The sequence below is a fragment of the Dromiciops gliroides genome, chromosome 5 (assembly GCF_019393635.1).
Source record: "Dromiciops gliroides isolate mDroGli1 chromosome 5, mDroGli1.pri, whole genome shotgun sequence".
Lineage (NCBI taxonomy): Eukaryota > Metazoa > Chordata > Mammalia > Microbiotheria > Microbiotheriidae > Dromiciops > Dromiciops gliroides.
In genome coordinates, this window is record NC_057865.1 from 253,364,286 (window position 1) to 253,381,572 (window position 17,287).

Below are 17,287 nucleotides of genomic sequence, written 5' to 3' on the forward strand. Positions count from 1 at the left end.
TCTACTATTAGGATAAGGCAGTCATCTTAGCTTTTGTCATGCCACTGGACTTTGATGACTCTGGAAGACAGATAAAGCTGATGACTTTGTGCAACTCTGCCTCACTTAAATTGAATTCACCTACTAGTCAAGACATCACCTGTGATGTCATTGGCCCTCTTCAAAAACAAAGGACAAACAATATTGGGATAAACAGTGAAAAATCACATGTTCAATTAGAAGGGGACTTTAAAATCAAACTTCTGTATTTACTTTATTTGGAATCATTAGATTCTGCAACAACTACTAGACAAATTCAAGTTTTGCATAAATGACTACAAAGAAACAATTTTAATATTGGACTTGGTCTTAGTAAGGCAGTTAATTTAATGTCATTTTAGCCTTGGCCAAAGTCTAATTAAGAATCAATTTATACTTTTCAACCCACATTTAATCATTTCAGGGTAGGGTATTTTCAAAGAATATATAATTCACATGAAATCTGCTATTGGGAAAAAAGATATCTTATAGTCAACTTTTTGCTAATTTAAAAAAATTTTAGGGGCAGCTAGGTGGCGCTGTGGATAGAGCACCGGCCTTGGAGTCAGGAGTACCTGAGTTCAAATCCAGCCTCAGACACATAACACTTACTAGCTGTGTGACCCTGGGCAAGTCACTTAACCCCAATTGCCTCACGAAAAAATTTTTTTTTTAATTTTTTATACATTGTATCCCAGAAAGCAATGTGTAGGGTTCCTGATTTTATTTCCTATCAATTATTATATGCAACCTTGAAAGAATCTCTCCTGTACTGCTATTAATTAAATTCTTAAATTTTTCAAATATGTTTATTTCATTTCTGGTAAGCAGTTTGCACATTTTATTGACATTTCCAGATCATTTGCCTAGTTGCCAAGAAAGCCCTTGGCCCATACCTCTTCTCTCCCCCTCTTTAAAAAGAAAATAAAAATCTTTTGGAGGCAGAGTAAGAGAGTTGCTTTCAGATGAAATCTATTAAAATGCAATTAACCAATTGCACAATTGCTTTTGGCACCCCTTTCCTCTCCCTGTGCCCCTTTGACATGCTATTTGTTTAAATGCCTGCATATAATTCCAAACAATTTGTGTACATAAGGGGTTAAAATTTCTGACAGTTTTTAATCATGGCACCAGAGCCTAAGCTCATGCAGTCAGCCAGGCTTCAGGTCCACCTCTGCTGAGGGACTTTGCTTCAATGTGATGGAAGAAAGTGACATTTAAAATCACATCCTACTTTATTTCAACACTTTCTGTTGCAAACAGTACATAGCATAGACTTAAAAAAAACTTCTTATAAGATTAAATGTGAAATAATCCCTTATATATGGAATGAAATATACTTAGATTAATTTTTAAACTGTCACTAGAGGGACATTAATCCTGCAAATATGGTGGCCTTGGATTCACACTGACTACAACATTCAAGCGTGATCATCCCTTTGTGTCCTGGACATTTACAATTAATCATGCTGAATGATACTGAATGATAATAACTCCAACATTTCTTCCTAGGACAAGTGATGCATACTTTTGATAGTGATCTTTGTGGAATTTGTTCTGTATTATGTAAAGCCTTTCCTAATAGTATCAGTGTTTATTACCTTTATTATGACCTGGACAAATGACTGTAATCTCAGCCCACACAATCCTGGAAACACCAATCCATAATCTCATATTTCTGGAGAGGAGTGGGATAAGCAATGATCATTGATTCTAATTAATTATCTGCTTATTTTCATCTGAGGAAGATTAAACAATACAATGCAATTTTGGAAAAAATAACAATCCTTGTTTCAAGCAAATTAGAACCGCAGGTATTCAGAATGATGTTTGTGATTATTTTACACTGGTATCTTTGATAACATCAAATGTTAACTAGACCTTACTTATAATTTATAGCCAATTAAATGTAAAGGATGGAAAACAGTTTAGTCAATGAAAATAGGCCCTATGGAAAATAATTTCTATTTGCAGGTGCTTGCACTACTTCTGACAAGAAAAAGTGACTAATACCAGATTGATTCTTTATGCATTTTGTGGGGAAGATGACAATGGAAGACTAGTTAAAATGTGCAGTCTTTGAGAAGGCATTATATAATGATGATTATCAGTGCAGTAACTTTTAAAAGAGTCTGAAAAAAGAACTAGAAGTTACTCTTACATCTCTGGTAGATTTGGGGTGCGGGAGGGACTTATTTGAAAGGCAGTATGCAGAGATGGAGAGATCACCTTGTAGGACCAGGAAGACCTGGGTTCAAATCCTGTCTCCAATAACTTGTTACCCAGGGTAAATTGCTATAATTCCCACTGATCTAGGAAACTCTCTAAATAAGAAAAGGTGAAAGCCTTCATTGGTGGATATAGTTTCTTCATTCAGGAATTCCCTAATATCAATGAAATCACAGGTGCCATTCCTATGTGTTTTTTTAAATAAAGTATATTTAAACGCATGCCTAGTTACATACAATCATAAGAATGATACAGCATGCCATGTGGCCTTCATACTTCTGAAGTGGACCACGAGGGAGAGTCATTTAGATTGAATACAGTTCTCCAAGTTTATCAAAGGCATCCGCCCAATTACAATCTCTGAGTTCTTCTACCATCAATGCCTTTCTTTTGAATAAATTCAAGGAAATGAAATTTGCAAAGTTCTAGGATACACATGTATTTGGTGAAACTCCAACCCTACCCTGTACACCCTCCAGAGAATTGCAATATGATCTTGGTGAGGAACAAAGATCCCTGTGGGACATAGACCCACGTAGTTCCCAACATAAGTTGAATAGGCAAATTTTTTATCTCCAGGGACCCCAAAGATACCAATACAAGAATCAAAATGATTTTGATGGGGGCAGCTGGGTGGCACAGTGGATAGAGCACTGGCCCTGGATTCAGGAGTTCCTGAATTCGGATCCAGCCTCAGACACTTGATACTTACTGGCTGTGTGACCCTGGGCAAGTCACTTAACCCCAATTGCCTCACCCAAAAAAAAAAAAAAAAAAAAAAAAAACTTTAATGATATTGATGGGAAAAAGTCATTTCTCCACGGTTTTTTCCTGATGTTTGTGTGTGGATGTTTTAATTTTTTATTTTTTCCTTCTATGTCCTCCCTATCTGTGTTGTGTTTCATGACTGTTCTGGATGTTCACCTGCGGTAGGTTTATTTTGCTCTTTAGACACACCTAGTCCAAAGCTCTGATATATTTTTAGTACCTTGGCAGCTGGGCCTCCTCAGCTGAAATTTAAAAATGGAGTTCTGACACATATCAAAAGGCTGAACTAAATTGATTTTTCTTCCTCAAGATAAAGGGTTTTCATTTGCTTTATTACTAACATATCCAATTGAGAAGTACTAGGAAGCTAAAGTTTAAAACCGTGATGCACAAACAGGAAATTTATTTGGTTGCACTTCCTTTTGTCAATCATCCCTCATCAGATCCAAGTCCAAAGAATGACATTTGAGAGGCAGTTTGCCAGCCTTGAGGCCACGAAGACAAATCTCAGCTCTCACATATGCTTGGTGGTATCTCCCTGTACAAGTCACTTAACCTCTCAATGCCCCTCGCTCTAAGATGTAGAGTGAGGACCAATTCTCCCTTGATAGAGGGAGTTTCTTACCAGGCACTCCTAATACCAATGAAATAATAGGTTCAAAAAAACCTCAATACCAAAAACTATGAACAAATGTGTTCTCTTAAGATGATAAGATGACCAGAATGAGAATCATATTGCAGGCATTGGACAAATGTACTCCGAACATTGGATTTTAAAGAGATATCTTATCTCCCCTTCACAATTTTTTTGCAGTGATTTATCAGAGTCTCAGCTGCTGGATCTACAATCTTTCCCACATTTTTTCCATGACAGAAAAAAAAAATGCCACTCTAGAGACACGATAATAGTTGCTGATTTAATGGGTCTGAATTTAATGTATTGGTACAGAAAATTTCTTGCTTAAATGCAGCCTTTGGGAAAGGAGTAGACTTAATCACTTCAGTGATGAACTGTGGCACTGAAAAATTATCCCAAAAAATTTAGCCTTATTTCATGTAGAATAATTGCAGAGATGGTTTTGTACCTTTTATTGGGGCACAAGCCACTTAGGGAGAAGGAGATTTAATATCTCAGGCCTTTTGAATTGCAATGGGCCGAAACATGATATATAAATTGTCAGTTGTTAGAGAGGGATTTTTAAAAATTATTTTAATCCATCATAATGTGTGGGGGTTTTTTTAATTATATGGTGGGGAAAAATGTACAGATTGCTTTTTAGCCAGGAACAGGCATTGGACAGCTTGCTATTATTATAGAAATGAAAGTCTTTCAGGGAGTTAATTTCCCTCCCTGCAGTTTTCTAAACACATCAAGTGTGACAAGTGTGATAGCCATCTGTAAAGTAAAGTCTTTAAGAAGTCTGTGCAATTCCTGCTACATGAAATCCTCTGACAAGACCCTAGGTCACTCTTCAGGATAGGGTTATTACCTGTTCCTATTCATGACCCCAGAGGTTAAGACTTTGAGGGAGACATCAAAATAAGTGATACTTGGGGGGCAGCTAGGTGGCACAGTGGATAAAGCACTGGCTCTGGATTCAGGAGGACCTGAGTTCAAATCTGGCCTCAGATGCTTGACCCTTACTAGCTGTGTGACCCTGGGCAAGTCTCTTAACCCTCATTGCCCCACAAAACAAAACACAAAAAAGTGATACTCTTTGCCTTCGGCTATTTTAGGCAAGTAAATCCCAGATATTAGAATTCTAGATTTGTCCATCAGTCAGTATTTCAATGGTTGAAGAAAAAATCTGAATATACATTAGATTCTCAAATACGGTGCCGGGAAGCAAAGAAAAAATAGAAATGGTTTTACTCTGAAATCAGCACTGGCTATTCTCAATAGTAACTGAGAAAATAGAATCCCATCTTTCCTACATAATACCTCCAGAGGTTTCAAGAAGGAAGGTAGGGGGTGAGTCCCTAGCTGTATTTCAATATTCTGTTCCTGTGACTGATTCACGAGTACTTACCTACTGTGACCTAGGATTTAAAGCTTTGGGTTAAAATGGCCGCTAAGTATTTGGAAGATTTACTTTTTTGTGAATTTACCTATGAAGAAAGGGGGATTACCTTCCCTTCTTCCTTCCTATCTCCCAAAGCTTTTACTCTCAACTTCTAGGAGATTCCAGAAAATCCTGAAGTAGATTGTGAACAGTCTCCCAGACAATAAAGTAACAAGAATATTCATCTCTGTTGGAGAGATGACATACGTTATTGAGAAACATGGAAAAGTAACCATAAGTATTTTGTCAATCCAGAGGACCTGATTTCTAATTCTGCCACTGTCACTCACTACCTGTGTGACCTTTGGAGAGTCATTTCACCTCTATAGGCCTGTTTCTTCTTCTGTAAAATAAAGGAATTGGATTTGAATGACCTCTGGGGTCTCTTCCAGCTCTAGAACTATGATTCTCTGCATTCTTTTTATGCTGATAAGGAAAACTGGTGAATTTGAATGCTCATCTTATCACTTTCTTAATATATTTTGTTAAGACAAGGAAAAGCACCTAAAATAAGTTTCTGAGAAGAAAACTGCTTCCTACTATCATGTATTACAATGCATTTAAGTTTTTGATCTCAAATAATCTTCAATTGTGCATAATTGACTTCCTAAAAGCAGAACCAACTAGCTTAATTCATGCATTTTTACAGAAATTTTTACTGGTGGTACAGCCATTCCAAATCCAGCCAAAATAACAAGTGTACTTCTCATGTTCCTGAAATGAATAGACCCTTGAATCAATTTAATTCAACCAAGCTTTTGATGGAGCTGTTAGGAAAGCAACATGGAAGTGGTTATCTCAGGACTTGCATTTGCCAATGGCATGGTATCGCCTCCTTTTCTACTCCCGTTGCAGATATGTGTGTGAAACTTCTAGCTTCATAATTTTCCAACCATTCAACACATACGACATTGCCTTTGCACAGAGAATAGTATTGTAGAAGTCCATGACTTTCTTATTACATCAATGCCTTCACTGCATGCAGAATGACATTTGACTTTATTTCTTTAAGTGGAATGGGGATGTGACTTGATCTAGCTAATAGCATGTTTATCCACGTTTGCCTCTGTAAGAAGCGATTGGATTAGAGCAGACTTTTTGGTATCAAGCTGACATTTTCTTTGTATTTCAGCCTTTGCAACAGTTGAAAAGTATTTGCTTGTGATATTCTAAGGGTTTCTGTTGCTTCCTTCTTGCTTGCTGATTAGTAAGGAAAAAAAATTGTGCACAGATGGAAAATAAAATCTGTAAGTGGCATATAGGAATGTATGTCAGACCCAATGCGACTCAAGGCAGCTTTGCACTGGCTTTTCATGGCTTGGGGTAGAACATCAGGCATCATCACTGCACGTGTGTCTTGATGAAAAGTGAATTGACTTTCCATTTCCCTCCTTGTAGGCCCTCAAGGATGATGATGCTGAAACTGGCTTGACTGATGGGGAAGAAAAAGAGGAACCAAAAGAAGAAGAAAAACTAGGGAAACTCCAGTACTCATTGGATTATGACTTCCAGAATAACCAGGTTTGAGGAAAAAAAATAAAGCAACTTCCAGTTCCATCCCATTTTCCAAATGGCTAAGTAAAAGTTGATGCTGGCTTTTTATGGTATATTATAATAGAGGGTTTTAAAGAGACAGATAGGTGGCACATTTGGAGTTAAGAAGACCTGAGTTCAAATCCTACCTCAAACATTAGCTGTGTGGACCTTGGCAAGTAATTTAATTTCTATCTGCCTCAGTTTTTTCATGTGTAGGGGTGGGGAGTAATCATAGAAATTACCTATAAGAGTGAGAATCAAATGAGGTTGCATACATATATGTAATATATATTGACCTTGGTCAAGTCCCCTTACTTTGTAGTCCTGAGTTTCCTCATCTATAAAATGAGTACTTTAGACTAAATGACCTATAAGACCCCTTCCAGCTCTAAATATATGGATGGCTACTCTCCATTTAGACTAAAGCTTTGAGATTCTTTACAATGCTTATGTATATGGAGAACGACCCAAGTTGGGAAAATTCAATACAGGTAAGGGTTCTCAAAGCAGTTATATTTTGAGTCAGGGTACAAGATAAAGATGTTAGTGAGAAGTCAATAGAGGAAAGCAGAAAGACAAACAACTTGATTTTTATTGCATACACACACATATAGGTATATGTCTATATGTAGGTGTTTATATAGTCCTTACTATATGCCAGTCACTGTGCTAAGCACTCTACAGTTATTCTCTTTTGATCCTTTTAACAACCCTGTGAGGTAAGTACTGTCATTATCCTCATTTTACAAATGAGAAAACTGAGGCAAACAAGGGTTAAGTGACTTTCCCAAATTTGAATTTGGGTCTTCCTGACTCCAAGCCCAGTACTCTGACCACTGTGCCACCTAGATCCCCCAGAGAAATTCATAAGAAAAATGGAAAAGCAAAATATCCTTTCCTGGATGAATTTCCAATTACAAATAAGGTGTCCCTTCATCTCCCTAAATATCTCCCCCTGAAAAGCCTGTGTGAATTCTATAATACTGATAAAAGTGTTTTTTTCCACTTTTTGATTTGTTGCCATAAAAATAAGAAAGGAACTTTATCAGGCTTTGATATTCTATCAAATTTAACAGATATTAACTGAGCACTTGGTATAATGGAAAGAGCCACTGACTTTAGAATCAGAAGACTTGGAATAAAATCTAACCTCTGAAACTGACTACCTCCATGATCTCAGGCAAATCACTTCACCTTCCAGGGTCTCCTCATCTGTAAAATAAAGAAGTTGGACTAGATGCCTCTGGGGTCCTTTCCAGCTCTAGACCTAAGAATCTATGAAGCAAAATGCAAGGCCTAACACTAGGTGCTCTGAGACAGATAATGATGAGTAACATGTTATCCTTGCCTTCTAAAAGTTCAAAAATCTAGTTACTCATATCAATGAGTAATCAATAAACATTTATTAAGCACCTAGTATGTGCCAGGCATCATACTGAGTGCAGGGTTATACGTAGATATGAAGCAAGTCAACAAATAAGTAGAGGTAGAATGGGATAATTACCAAGATAGAGGGGTTTTTAAGCATTACAGGAGTTCAAAGGAGGGACAACTCACATGGAGTCTAGCTGAATAGAAGTTCATCACCAAAATGGTAAACCCTAGGGAAGTTCATGAAATGAACAAAAATACAACATGGCTCCCTGCTCTATGTATCCCACTTCTGCTTCAACAGTGCTACTGGTAAAATGGTAAATAAAATGCAGTCACCCAATTCTTAGACTTTCTGCAAACACTGATAAAACTGTTGGCATTTTTTTGTAAGATCTTTGTCCAGTGACCAAATTGAGACACTACTGGAGGAACTACACCAGGGTTCTGGGATGTCTCCATCAGAGTCTATGGGTAGCTGGTTAGCAAGTTGGTAGTGGTGATATTTTGAATAGCCTGGCATTTGCTGCCGCCTGTCACTCCCTCAGGATGCATTGTCGCTTCATCTAGGCTGCCTTGCCTGCCCTGTGTATGTCTGTTGATTGGGCTAGAAGCAGGACCAGGGATCAGGGAGGTGACACAACTGATAAGGTCCTCAAGGATTTTAGAGAGGGAAATATTCTAAAAGAATGGAAAGGCTAGTAGATTAGGCTTCTGCAAAAAAATGACAACAAAACAGTTAGAGAGGAGATATAAGCAACTACTCTTTATTATTTGTATTATATATATATATATATATATATATATAAAAGAATGCACTATGTACATATTGAGAATCCTTGATGAAAACATTAGACAAGATCATATTAGCATGGATTTAGAGTTATAATGATCCTTAGAAGAGACTAAAAGAAGATAAAAGATAATTCTCTGAATTGTACCTGAGAGACGAAGAAGATTCCTTCCAAAAGAGCAGACTTAGCAAGGTGGGGTTTTTTTTACCAGGCTTATAATAAATGCTATCACCTTTTTTGTTTTGTTTTGTTTTTGTTTTTTGGCAGGGCAATGGGGGTTAAGTGACTTGCCCAGGGTCACACAGCTAGTAAGTGTTAAGTGTCTGAGGCTGGATTTGAACTCAGGTACTCCTGAATCCAGGGCCAGCGCTTTAACCACTGTGCCACCTAGCTGCCCCCGCTATCACCTTTTTTGAAAAGAGCATAAGACTATTTCAGCTGAGTGCATCACATAAATCTGAAACTGAACTAGATGGATACTACAGTAGGAACTCCAGCTGATTAGAGGAATAGCTTAAAAATGGAGTATCAAGGAATTAGTTCAGCAGATTAACTCATACAGTAGAGACACTATACCTATTGAGGTGTTAGTATAGCACAGCATGGTTCATCTCAGCTTAGCAAAAGAAGCATGTATTCAATACAAAAGCTATGCCCATCAAGAAACTTTCCAAGACAGAAAAAGGATTGTGAGTTGCATTGGCCATATTTCCTACATGTGAGAGTACCCCGGCACTTTAAGTATGTCCCTACTCTGCCGATGAACACTTCATGGGAGTATTAGTAAAAGAGTATGAAATAGTGCCTCAGAAAAAGAGTGAGGGTGGTAGTAGAGGTATTGAGGTTTATACCTGCTCCACTGTGGGTTCATTAGAAAAATCAAAATTTATAAGAAACCCATTTGATTCTAATTTTGCATTTTCTAATGGAATTAAAATTTCATATTAATTATTCAAAGTTTGGTTACTTCTTCTAGATGTATTTGTATTAGGTTATAGTACTTTAAAGAGTTAATATTCATAAAAGAATTAAGTTTTTCGATCCCCCATGTTCCTAATCTGGTGAGAGTACATTTCTTGATGCTATAGATAGATAGATGGATGGATAGATGGATAGATAGATGATAGAGGAGATGATAGAATAGAAGGAAGGATGGATGGATGATAGGAGAGAGAGGGAGGAAGAAAGTGATGGAGACAAAATGAAGGGAGAGAGGGAGGAAGAAAGAGAGAGAGAGAGAGAGAGAGAGAGAGAGAGAGAGAGAGAGAGAGAGAGAGAGAGAGAGAATGAGAATGAGAATGAAAATAGGGACATGATCTGAGATGGTACCTGATGAAATCTTCAGCATTATATACAAGATTTTCTGCAATTTGATTTGTTAATTGAATGATTAATATTCCTTAGGGAGAAAAGAATCCAAAAAATCTCTAAGGCTGCATCCTAATTAAAAAAAAATGTACATCCTTGTTTAGCAGAAATAGTGGGCCTCATTAGAATTCCATTGAAGCTCACTTAACATTTCACCAGGAACATTAACACTTCTATCTTGGACAGGAGTCTGACAAAAAAGGAAATGTTCAACTTTACCTTTTCAAACCTGAATTTTCCAAAACTTTTATAAGTAGAAATAGTGCTTCCTTTACAACAATGTTGTGGGTTTGATTTATCAGAAGTGAAAAATAGGTTTGATTTGTGAAGCAAATGGCTTCCTGATTGTGCGGATTGTTAGCTAAATAGTGGATACAAAATACCACAAAGCAGTATGAAAAGAAGTGAATTCTTTGATGTTTTCCTGGTACACATTTTAAAATTTCATGGCAGCCTGTATGTATTATTTGGTTATCTTCCAGTATCTTCTTTCCTATCTAAATCTTTATGCCCTTGTAAGTAAAATGATATGCTGATGTTGCAAAAGGCAATGAAAGCAATAAACCAGAAAATCCATTACCACTGAATGCATCAGGCAGGGATAGCAATTGAGTCATGCTGACTATATAACACTTTAAAGCAGAGTGGTTCAGTTGTGTACAGAATGGGTTGGTCTGAGTTTTTGTTGTTTAGGAAGTGAATTGCTTTTTTACTCAATTAAGCTAAGACTCACAGATCCCATTTTTCACTCTTGAATGAGTTCATCCAGGCCCTATATCTTTATATATGAATATTTACACACCTAGAGTAACAGATGGGAGATGCCTCAATAGTCTTGCGCCCAGAATTTTTGGTGGTAAGACAGCTACAGTGGCCTAGCCATGGGGCTGGGTTTTAGCTCTCTCTTCCCAAGAACAATGACCACAAGTAAACAGTCAGAAAGACAGCCATCAATGGAGAAATAAACTTGAAGATGAGCACAGGGATGATTTGTGTATTGGGTTAAAAAATAGAATCTTTGATATATGTATCAGTATTCATTGCTACACAAAGCTAAAATTACAGCATCAGGGTATGATGTATGAATGTTAGAACAGGAAGAAAATTTAGAAATCATCTCCAGGGTTTCTTAAACTGTGAACTTCTTTTAATATTTTAATGACTGCATTTCAATATAATTGGGTTTTTAATTTTTTTTATTTTATTTTCCTTTACATCCTTAAAAAAGTATTTTGAGAAGGCTTCCAAATGCTTTACCAGATAGTCAAAGAGATCATAACACCAAAAAAAAAAATTATCAAGAACTCCCTGATCTACTCCAACCCTCTCCTTTTACAGATGAGAAAGACGCACCTCAGATAAATGATATGATTGGTCCAAGTCCCATAGCTAATATACAATACACCTAAGATTCAAGTTCACATCTTCTGCCTCCTTTCACATAACTATGTTTCCTCTTTGATTTAGTTTTTTACCCATCAGAAAAATAATATTAATTAGGCTATTACTAAAATGAATTGCTGCCAGATGTCTGTACCAAACTGAAGGTCAAATGTGAAGGAGACTGGATGATCTAATTTTCCCATCCAAAGTGCTCCCCATTTTCTAAGAAATTTATATTTAACTGGTTGAAGGGGGATGCTTTAGAATAGAAACTGCTTAGTTATAATTATAGATGTATGATTGTTTAACAATGTATTTCCATCTACAAATCATTCCCTTCAAAGAAAAATAATGCACAAGGGCTTTTAGCAACTGGAAAGTTATTTGATTGCAACCCTTTTGCAAATATGAATTCCATATTTAACTGTAATCAGCAGCCCTTTAAAAGTCTCTTTTGTGCTTAAAACCAGGCTTCCTAGAGCCAGCATCTGCCATAATTGGTTTTCTGAAGCCTATAGCATCCCTTCATTTGCCTTCTGTGATTCAGGTTCCTTCAGGGATGGAAGTTTATTAAAGGAGGAGCAACAAGCAAAAAAATTAAAAAGCAAAAGGGGGAAAAATATCAGAAAGCGGTGCATGTGTAAATAAATCAATGTCCCCCCTCCAAAAAAAGCTATTTAATAATTTTATCTGATGTTTGGGTTTTTTTCCTCTTTCTTTCTAGCTCTTGGTAGGAATCATCCAAGCAGCTGAGCTTCCTGCCTTAGATATGGGTGGTACATCAGATCCCTATGTGAAAGTGTTCCTGCTGCCTGATAAAAAGAAGAAATTTGAGACAAAAGTCCACAGAAAGACCCTTAATCCTGTCTTCAATGAGCAGTTTACTTTTAAGGTATTTTTTTAAAACAATGTCATCATTATTTTCTTTAGTTGCTTGTGGATTCTAACAGTTATCTAACTTTATGACATTTCTCATATACAAGGTCCCCATGGAGGTTTTTTTTTTAATATAAAAATCTTCATAAGTTTTTGTTTTGATCTAGTGATTTAAATGTTTGTGTATATGTGTGTAAGATTCCCTGTAAGGGTCAGATACCCAAATATTTTAATATAGATCTCATGTGTCTTAAAATAATAGGTTTATAATCATTTACCAGAAAAAAAAAGATTCTGACTCTAATCACAGAGTATATATAAAATTTTGTTTATTTTTCCATTGTAAGTAGAATAGACATGTCCTTCAGAAGTCCTGGATGTGTGCAAAGCATTGCTGAATAATCTAAAACCACATAGTTTAACTTACTATTCAGAATTATCCTAATCTTTAGTGTGTTTTTTTTCTGGGATCTAACCACCTTCTGTTGGACTTTCCCTCTATTTTAGCATGACAGCTTCCTTTCACAAAAAGAACAAGAGGAAATGTTGGGCTCTACAGTAGAACCTGAAGGTCTAACCCATTGCTTTATATATAAGTTTTGTGGGTTTTAACTTAAAGAAATTCATAAAATTATCCCTTTGGGATATGTCTTTAGTGAATCATTTTATTTGAAACTGTTTTTAAAACCTATCCTTAAAGCAACAACTTTCTGAGAAATGTATTGAAAAGCTTCACTCCCTTTCAATTTAGTTCCTGTCCTACATTTAGCATAGGTCAGCAGGATATCAAACATTTTAGTAGAAGATAAATGGGTGTAGGTGGCAATATCACAAACCTCGTTCCTGTTCTTGTTTCAAAATGTTCTTTTCAGTTCCCCTGAGAGTTTTCTAAGCAACAAAGTCTCCTAATTATTAGTCAGTTAAAGGGGTTCATACTCTGCCTTTATTAAGCACTTCCTCTGGATCCATATAGGTAGCTAATTGAGAGAATTAAATTGAAATGTCTCCTTTATACCAACCCAATCACAGTGTTGAAATCCAAAAAAAAAAAACAGAAAGAGGAAATATTTAAAATAATTTATTAAATAAGAGGATTTCATACTTTTGGAGTTTCTCATCATAGAATCAAAAAATTCCAGTTGTACCCTTTAATTCCTGGGAGAGCATAATAATAGATAATAATAATAGCATATACATATACACATACATTTATATATGATAGATAGATGACAGAGAGATAGGATAGATAGATAGATATTATAGATAGATGATAGATAAATAGATGGATGGATGGATGGACGACAGTTCTTTATTCACGTCAGACTCTTCATGATCCCATGAACCAGAGCACACCAATTCTGTCCATTTTTTTTTCTTGGTAATGATACTAGAGTGGTTTGCCATTTCCTTCATGAACACACAAATATGTGTGTGTGTGTGTATGTATATATGTATGTATGTGTATAATGTATACATATACATATGCACTTAAAATGCTTTAAAGTTTGCAAAGCACTTTAACATAAATTATATCATTTGATCCTCACTCTAACCTTGTAGGTGCTCTTAGTATCCCCAATTTACGTATGAGGCAGCTGAGGCTGAATGCCAAACATGACTATGCTTCCCATTGGCCTTTGTACTGACTTTCCCATGCCTAAAATATTACACCCTCTTCATTTTTTTTAGTGAGGCATTTGGGGTTAAGTGACTTGCCCAGGGTCACACAGCTAGTAAGTGTTAAGTGTTTGAACTCAACTACTCCTGACTCCAGGGCCGGTGCTCTATCCACTGTGCCAGCTAGCTGCCCCTACACCCTCTTCATTTTTAATCCTTAGAATCCCTAGTTTCCTTCTTTCTTCCTTCCTTCTATGCTTAGTTGAAGTACCACTTCTTTCTACATGAATCCCTTCCTCATCCTTTCGCTTGCTAATGGTCCCTCCAAAATCACCATATGGACATTTTCTTTATAATAAAAAATATGTGCATGTTATTGTGTGTTTTATCTGGCCAAGCGTGATACTATTTTCATGCCTTATCCTATAACATGATAAGGTAGGTCAGCTTTGATGATCATTTTAAGGTTCAGTTCAAGAAACACAGAATGACAAATTACTACACTGTAAATTTAACAGTTGGCCCCTGAGAGCCAATTTGAGCTGGATTCAGCATACCTTTAGATACTATAGCCACCCAAAACCTAGATAGCACCTGAATCATTCCACAAATCTTAGAAGGATATATGCATTTAAAACTCAAAAGTGTATTTTCACCTGGCGTCCATAGTGTAATCAGAAACAATTAATTAGGGTGTTATCATTTTTGATAGTAGAAACAGGAGGAGCCAAATAAATGTCAAGTTATTCTAGCCAGGGGTAGAGTAATGGGGGCAATTGTCACTAATGACCATCAGTCCTAGCAATTTGACCAGATCAGGCTCCTGCTTCCTCCCACAATCCACAGATAAGCACAGGTTGTAAGCTCCTTGAAAGCAAGGACTAATTTTTTGCTTTTTTTCATATCCCCAACTCTTAGCACAGTGCCTGGCACATTGTACATACTTAACAAATGCTTATTAACTTGACAGGCCAGTAGTAAAACATCCCAGGGGTCCCAACTCATAGGAACACAAGGCAGGGACACATCATCCTCATGGTAACTAGTTCGTAAATCTGAATTCAGGGATGGAATCCCAGGCATTGTAGGCCCCAAAATATCATTTGTTTCTTGACTGTAGAATCATTCATCGTCCACATTCATACTCATAACAACCTTTCTAAAAAAATTAAAAACAAAAAAAAATTAAGAAACAAACAAAAATAATCTTTCTAATACAACTGAGAAATGAGTAGACTAGAGGTCAGATTACCAGAATCAGAGGAATTATCATTGCTGATAAACATCAATCCTAGACTCATTCTATTTCTTTTTTCTTTTCCTGGGAGTTGGGGGTATGAGGAATAAGGAACAGGTAACATCTAATAGAAATTCAGTCCCCAGCTATAGCATATGCTTGATTGCTCACCTCCTGCCATGCTCTCATGCTCTCACTCCCTATCAGCTTCTTTGCTGTGACAGTAAAGTTCACTTGATTTTAGCTATGTGTTGAATAAAGCTCTCTCCAAATTTGTTCTCCTCTTTTTGGTCACCTTTTTTTGGGGGGGGTGGACAATTCCTTGTTAGCTTCCAAGAATTTAAGCTGCTAATAACTATGGTTGATCAATTGTAATGTGTTGTTGTGCATTCAAAATATTCAACAAAATCACTGCATTATTTTGTGTAGTTCATCTGTCATCTTATTTTTCAGGGTTTTAATTAGTGAGGGCCAACCACTTAATAAATTAACCCACCAGCCATATATTCATTTTATTAAGAGCCTTCTTAAGGTAATTCTTTAAACTAAAAGGAAAGGCTCAGATGGTGAGAATTTCATGCCCTGTGACAAAACAATATGAGAACTATTATTTGGGGTCAGATAAAGCCTTTGTGCCTACCTTGAAAATGCCCTCATATAGGTAATCACCTAAACCATATATATATAGATATAGATAGATATATGGTCAACCTATTCTACACAGTGCCTAAAAATCTGATTGATTTAGTTCAATTCAGCTATATTTTTAGTCAGCCCAGTGTAAAATGTAATTTAAAAAAGGGTTTTTTTGGGGGGGGGGGGATGTTAAGAGTAACTTGTTGATTATCTAAATTTTATACTCTTCAATCCATTTTTTTATTATTTAGAAAGAGCAAATGAGAAATAAATACAGAGAAATTAAACCATTAGGTTTACCAAAAGTTAATATATGTTATATTTTATATATGTACAATAAAAGAGGAAGTGTGGTGTAATGAATAGGGAGCTGGCCTTGAAGACAGGAAGAGCTAGATTTGAATCTTGCCTCTGACATACACAGCCCATGTGACCCTGGGCAAGGCAACTTCCTAAGGTTTGAAGTTACACAGCAAGTGTCAACCGCATCAATGGAGGGCATTTCCTCTCTTTGGAGTTCAGAAAAACCATTCAAATCATAGGTTCAGTCTTTATCCTCTTAAATACAGATTCACACTTTCAAGATAATGCATTGAGAATGCTTCTGAAATAAAAAATGATTAACCAACATCCTAACATAAAATAATTAATGACAAAGTTAAAGATTTAGCTAAATTTTTCAGTGGGGTAAGGTGTGGGTCAGAAATAAGTGGGAATAGACAGGGAGAATGTTGATGGAAGGAAAGTTGGCAGATACTGGCAAAATGACCATTAACTAAAATCTTTTTTAAGTGGAAGAAGCAGATGACCTGCCAATCCTGAATCTATATTAACATGCCTTCCCTGCTTAATCACCCATAGAAAAAGCCTGGGTAGATTTTTTTAAGGTTATAAAAGTGGCATGAAAATAAAAAGGCAGAAAAATAGAAACCAAAAGGCAGATTTAAGGTTAAAACAGTTTTAATTTGTTGAACATATTATTTTCTTAGATATCAGAAAGATAGTAGATAATGTCAATAAGTTGTAAGCACTTTCATTTGATTGTAAGCTCTTTGAGGGCAGAGACTGCCTTTTGCCTCTCTGTGTGTTCCCTGTGCTTAGTGCCTGATACATAGTAGGTACTCAATAAATGTTTATTATTGATTCTTACATGCCCTTTAACTTCACATTCTAGTTGCCTAAGGAACACTTTCAAAGAGGTGATCCAGCATCACCTCAAAGCTGACATACCCAATTCAGGATCAAATCTAAGATATTTTGTTTGGCATTCAAAGCCCTTTATAGCTTGGTCTCTTCCTACCTTTCCAGTCTTCTTATACCTTACCCCCAATGACTCTATGATACAAATGACCGGGCAGCTAGGTAGCACAGTGGATAAAGCACTGGCCCTG

General features: G+C 36.4%; 1 protein-coding gene across 4 annotated transcripts in view; it reads left to right on the forward strand.

Moving 5' to 3' along the window:
• The window catches only part of SYT1 (synaptotagmin 1), a 755,577-nt gene that overhangs the window by 527,874 nt on the left and 210,416 nt on the right, over positions 1-17,287 (forward strand). For 3 of the 4 annotated variants that reach the window (XM_043966326.1, XM_043966327.1, XM_043966328.1), the window contains 2 exons: positions 6,477-6,599; positions 12,255-12,422. In XM_043966326.1, coding sequence (XP_043822261.1) covers positions 6,477-6,599; positions 12,255-12,422 — 291 coding nt within the window. The remainder of the gene's footprint in view (positions 1-6,476; positions 6,600-12,254; positions 12,423-17,287) is intronic. The other variant, XM_043966329.1, reaches the window with a different exon arrangement.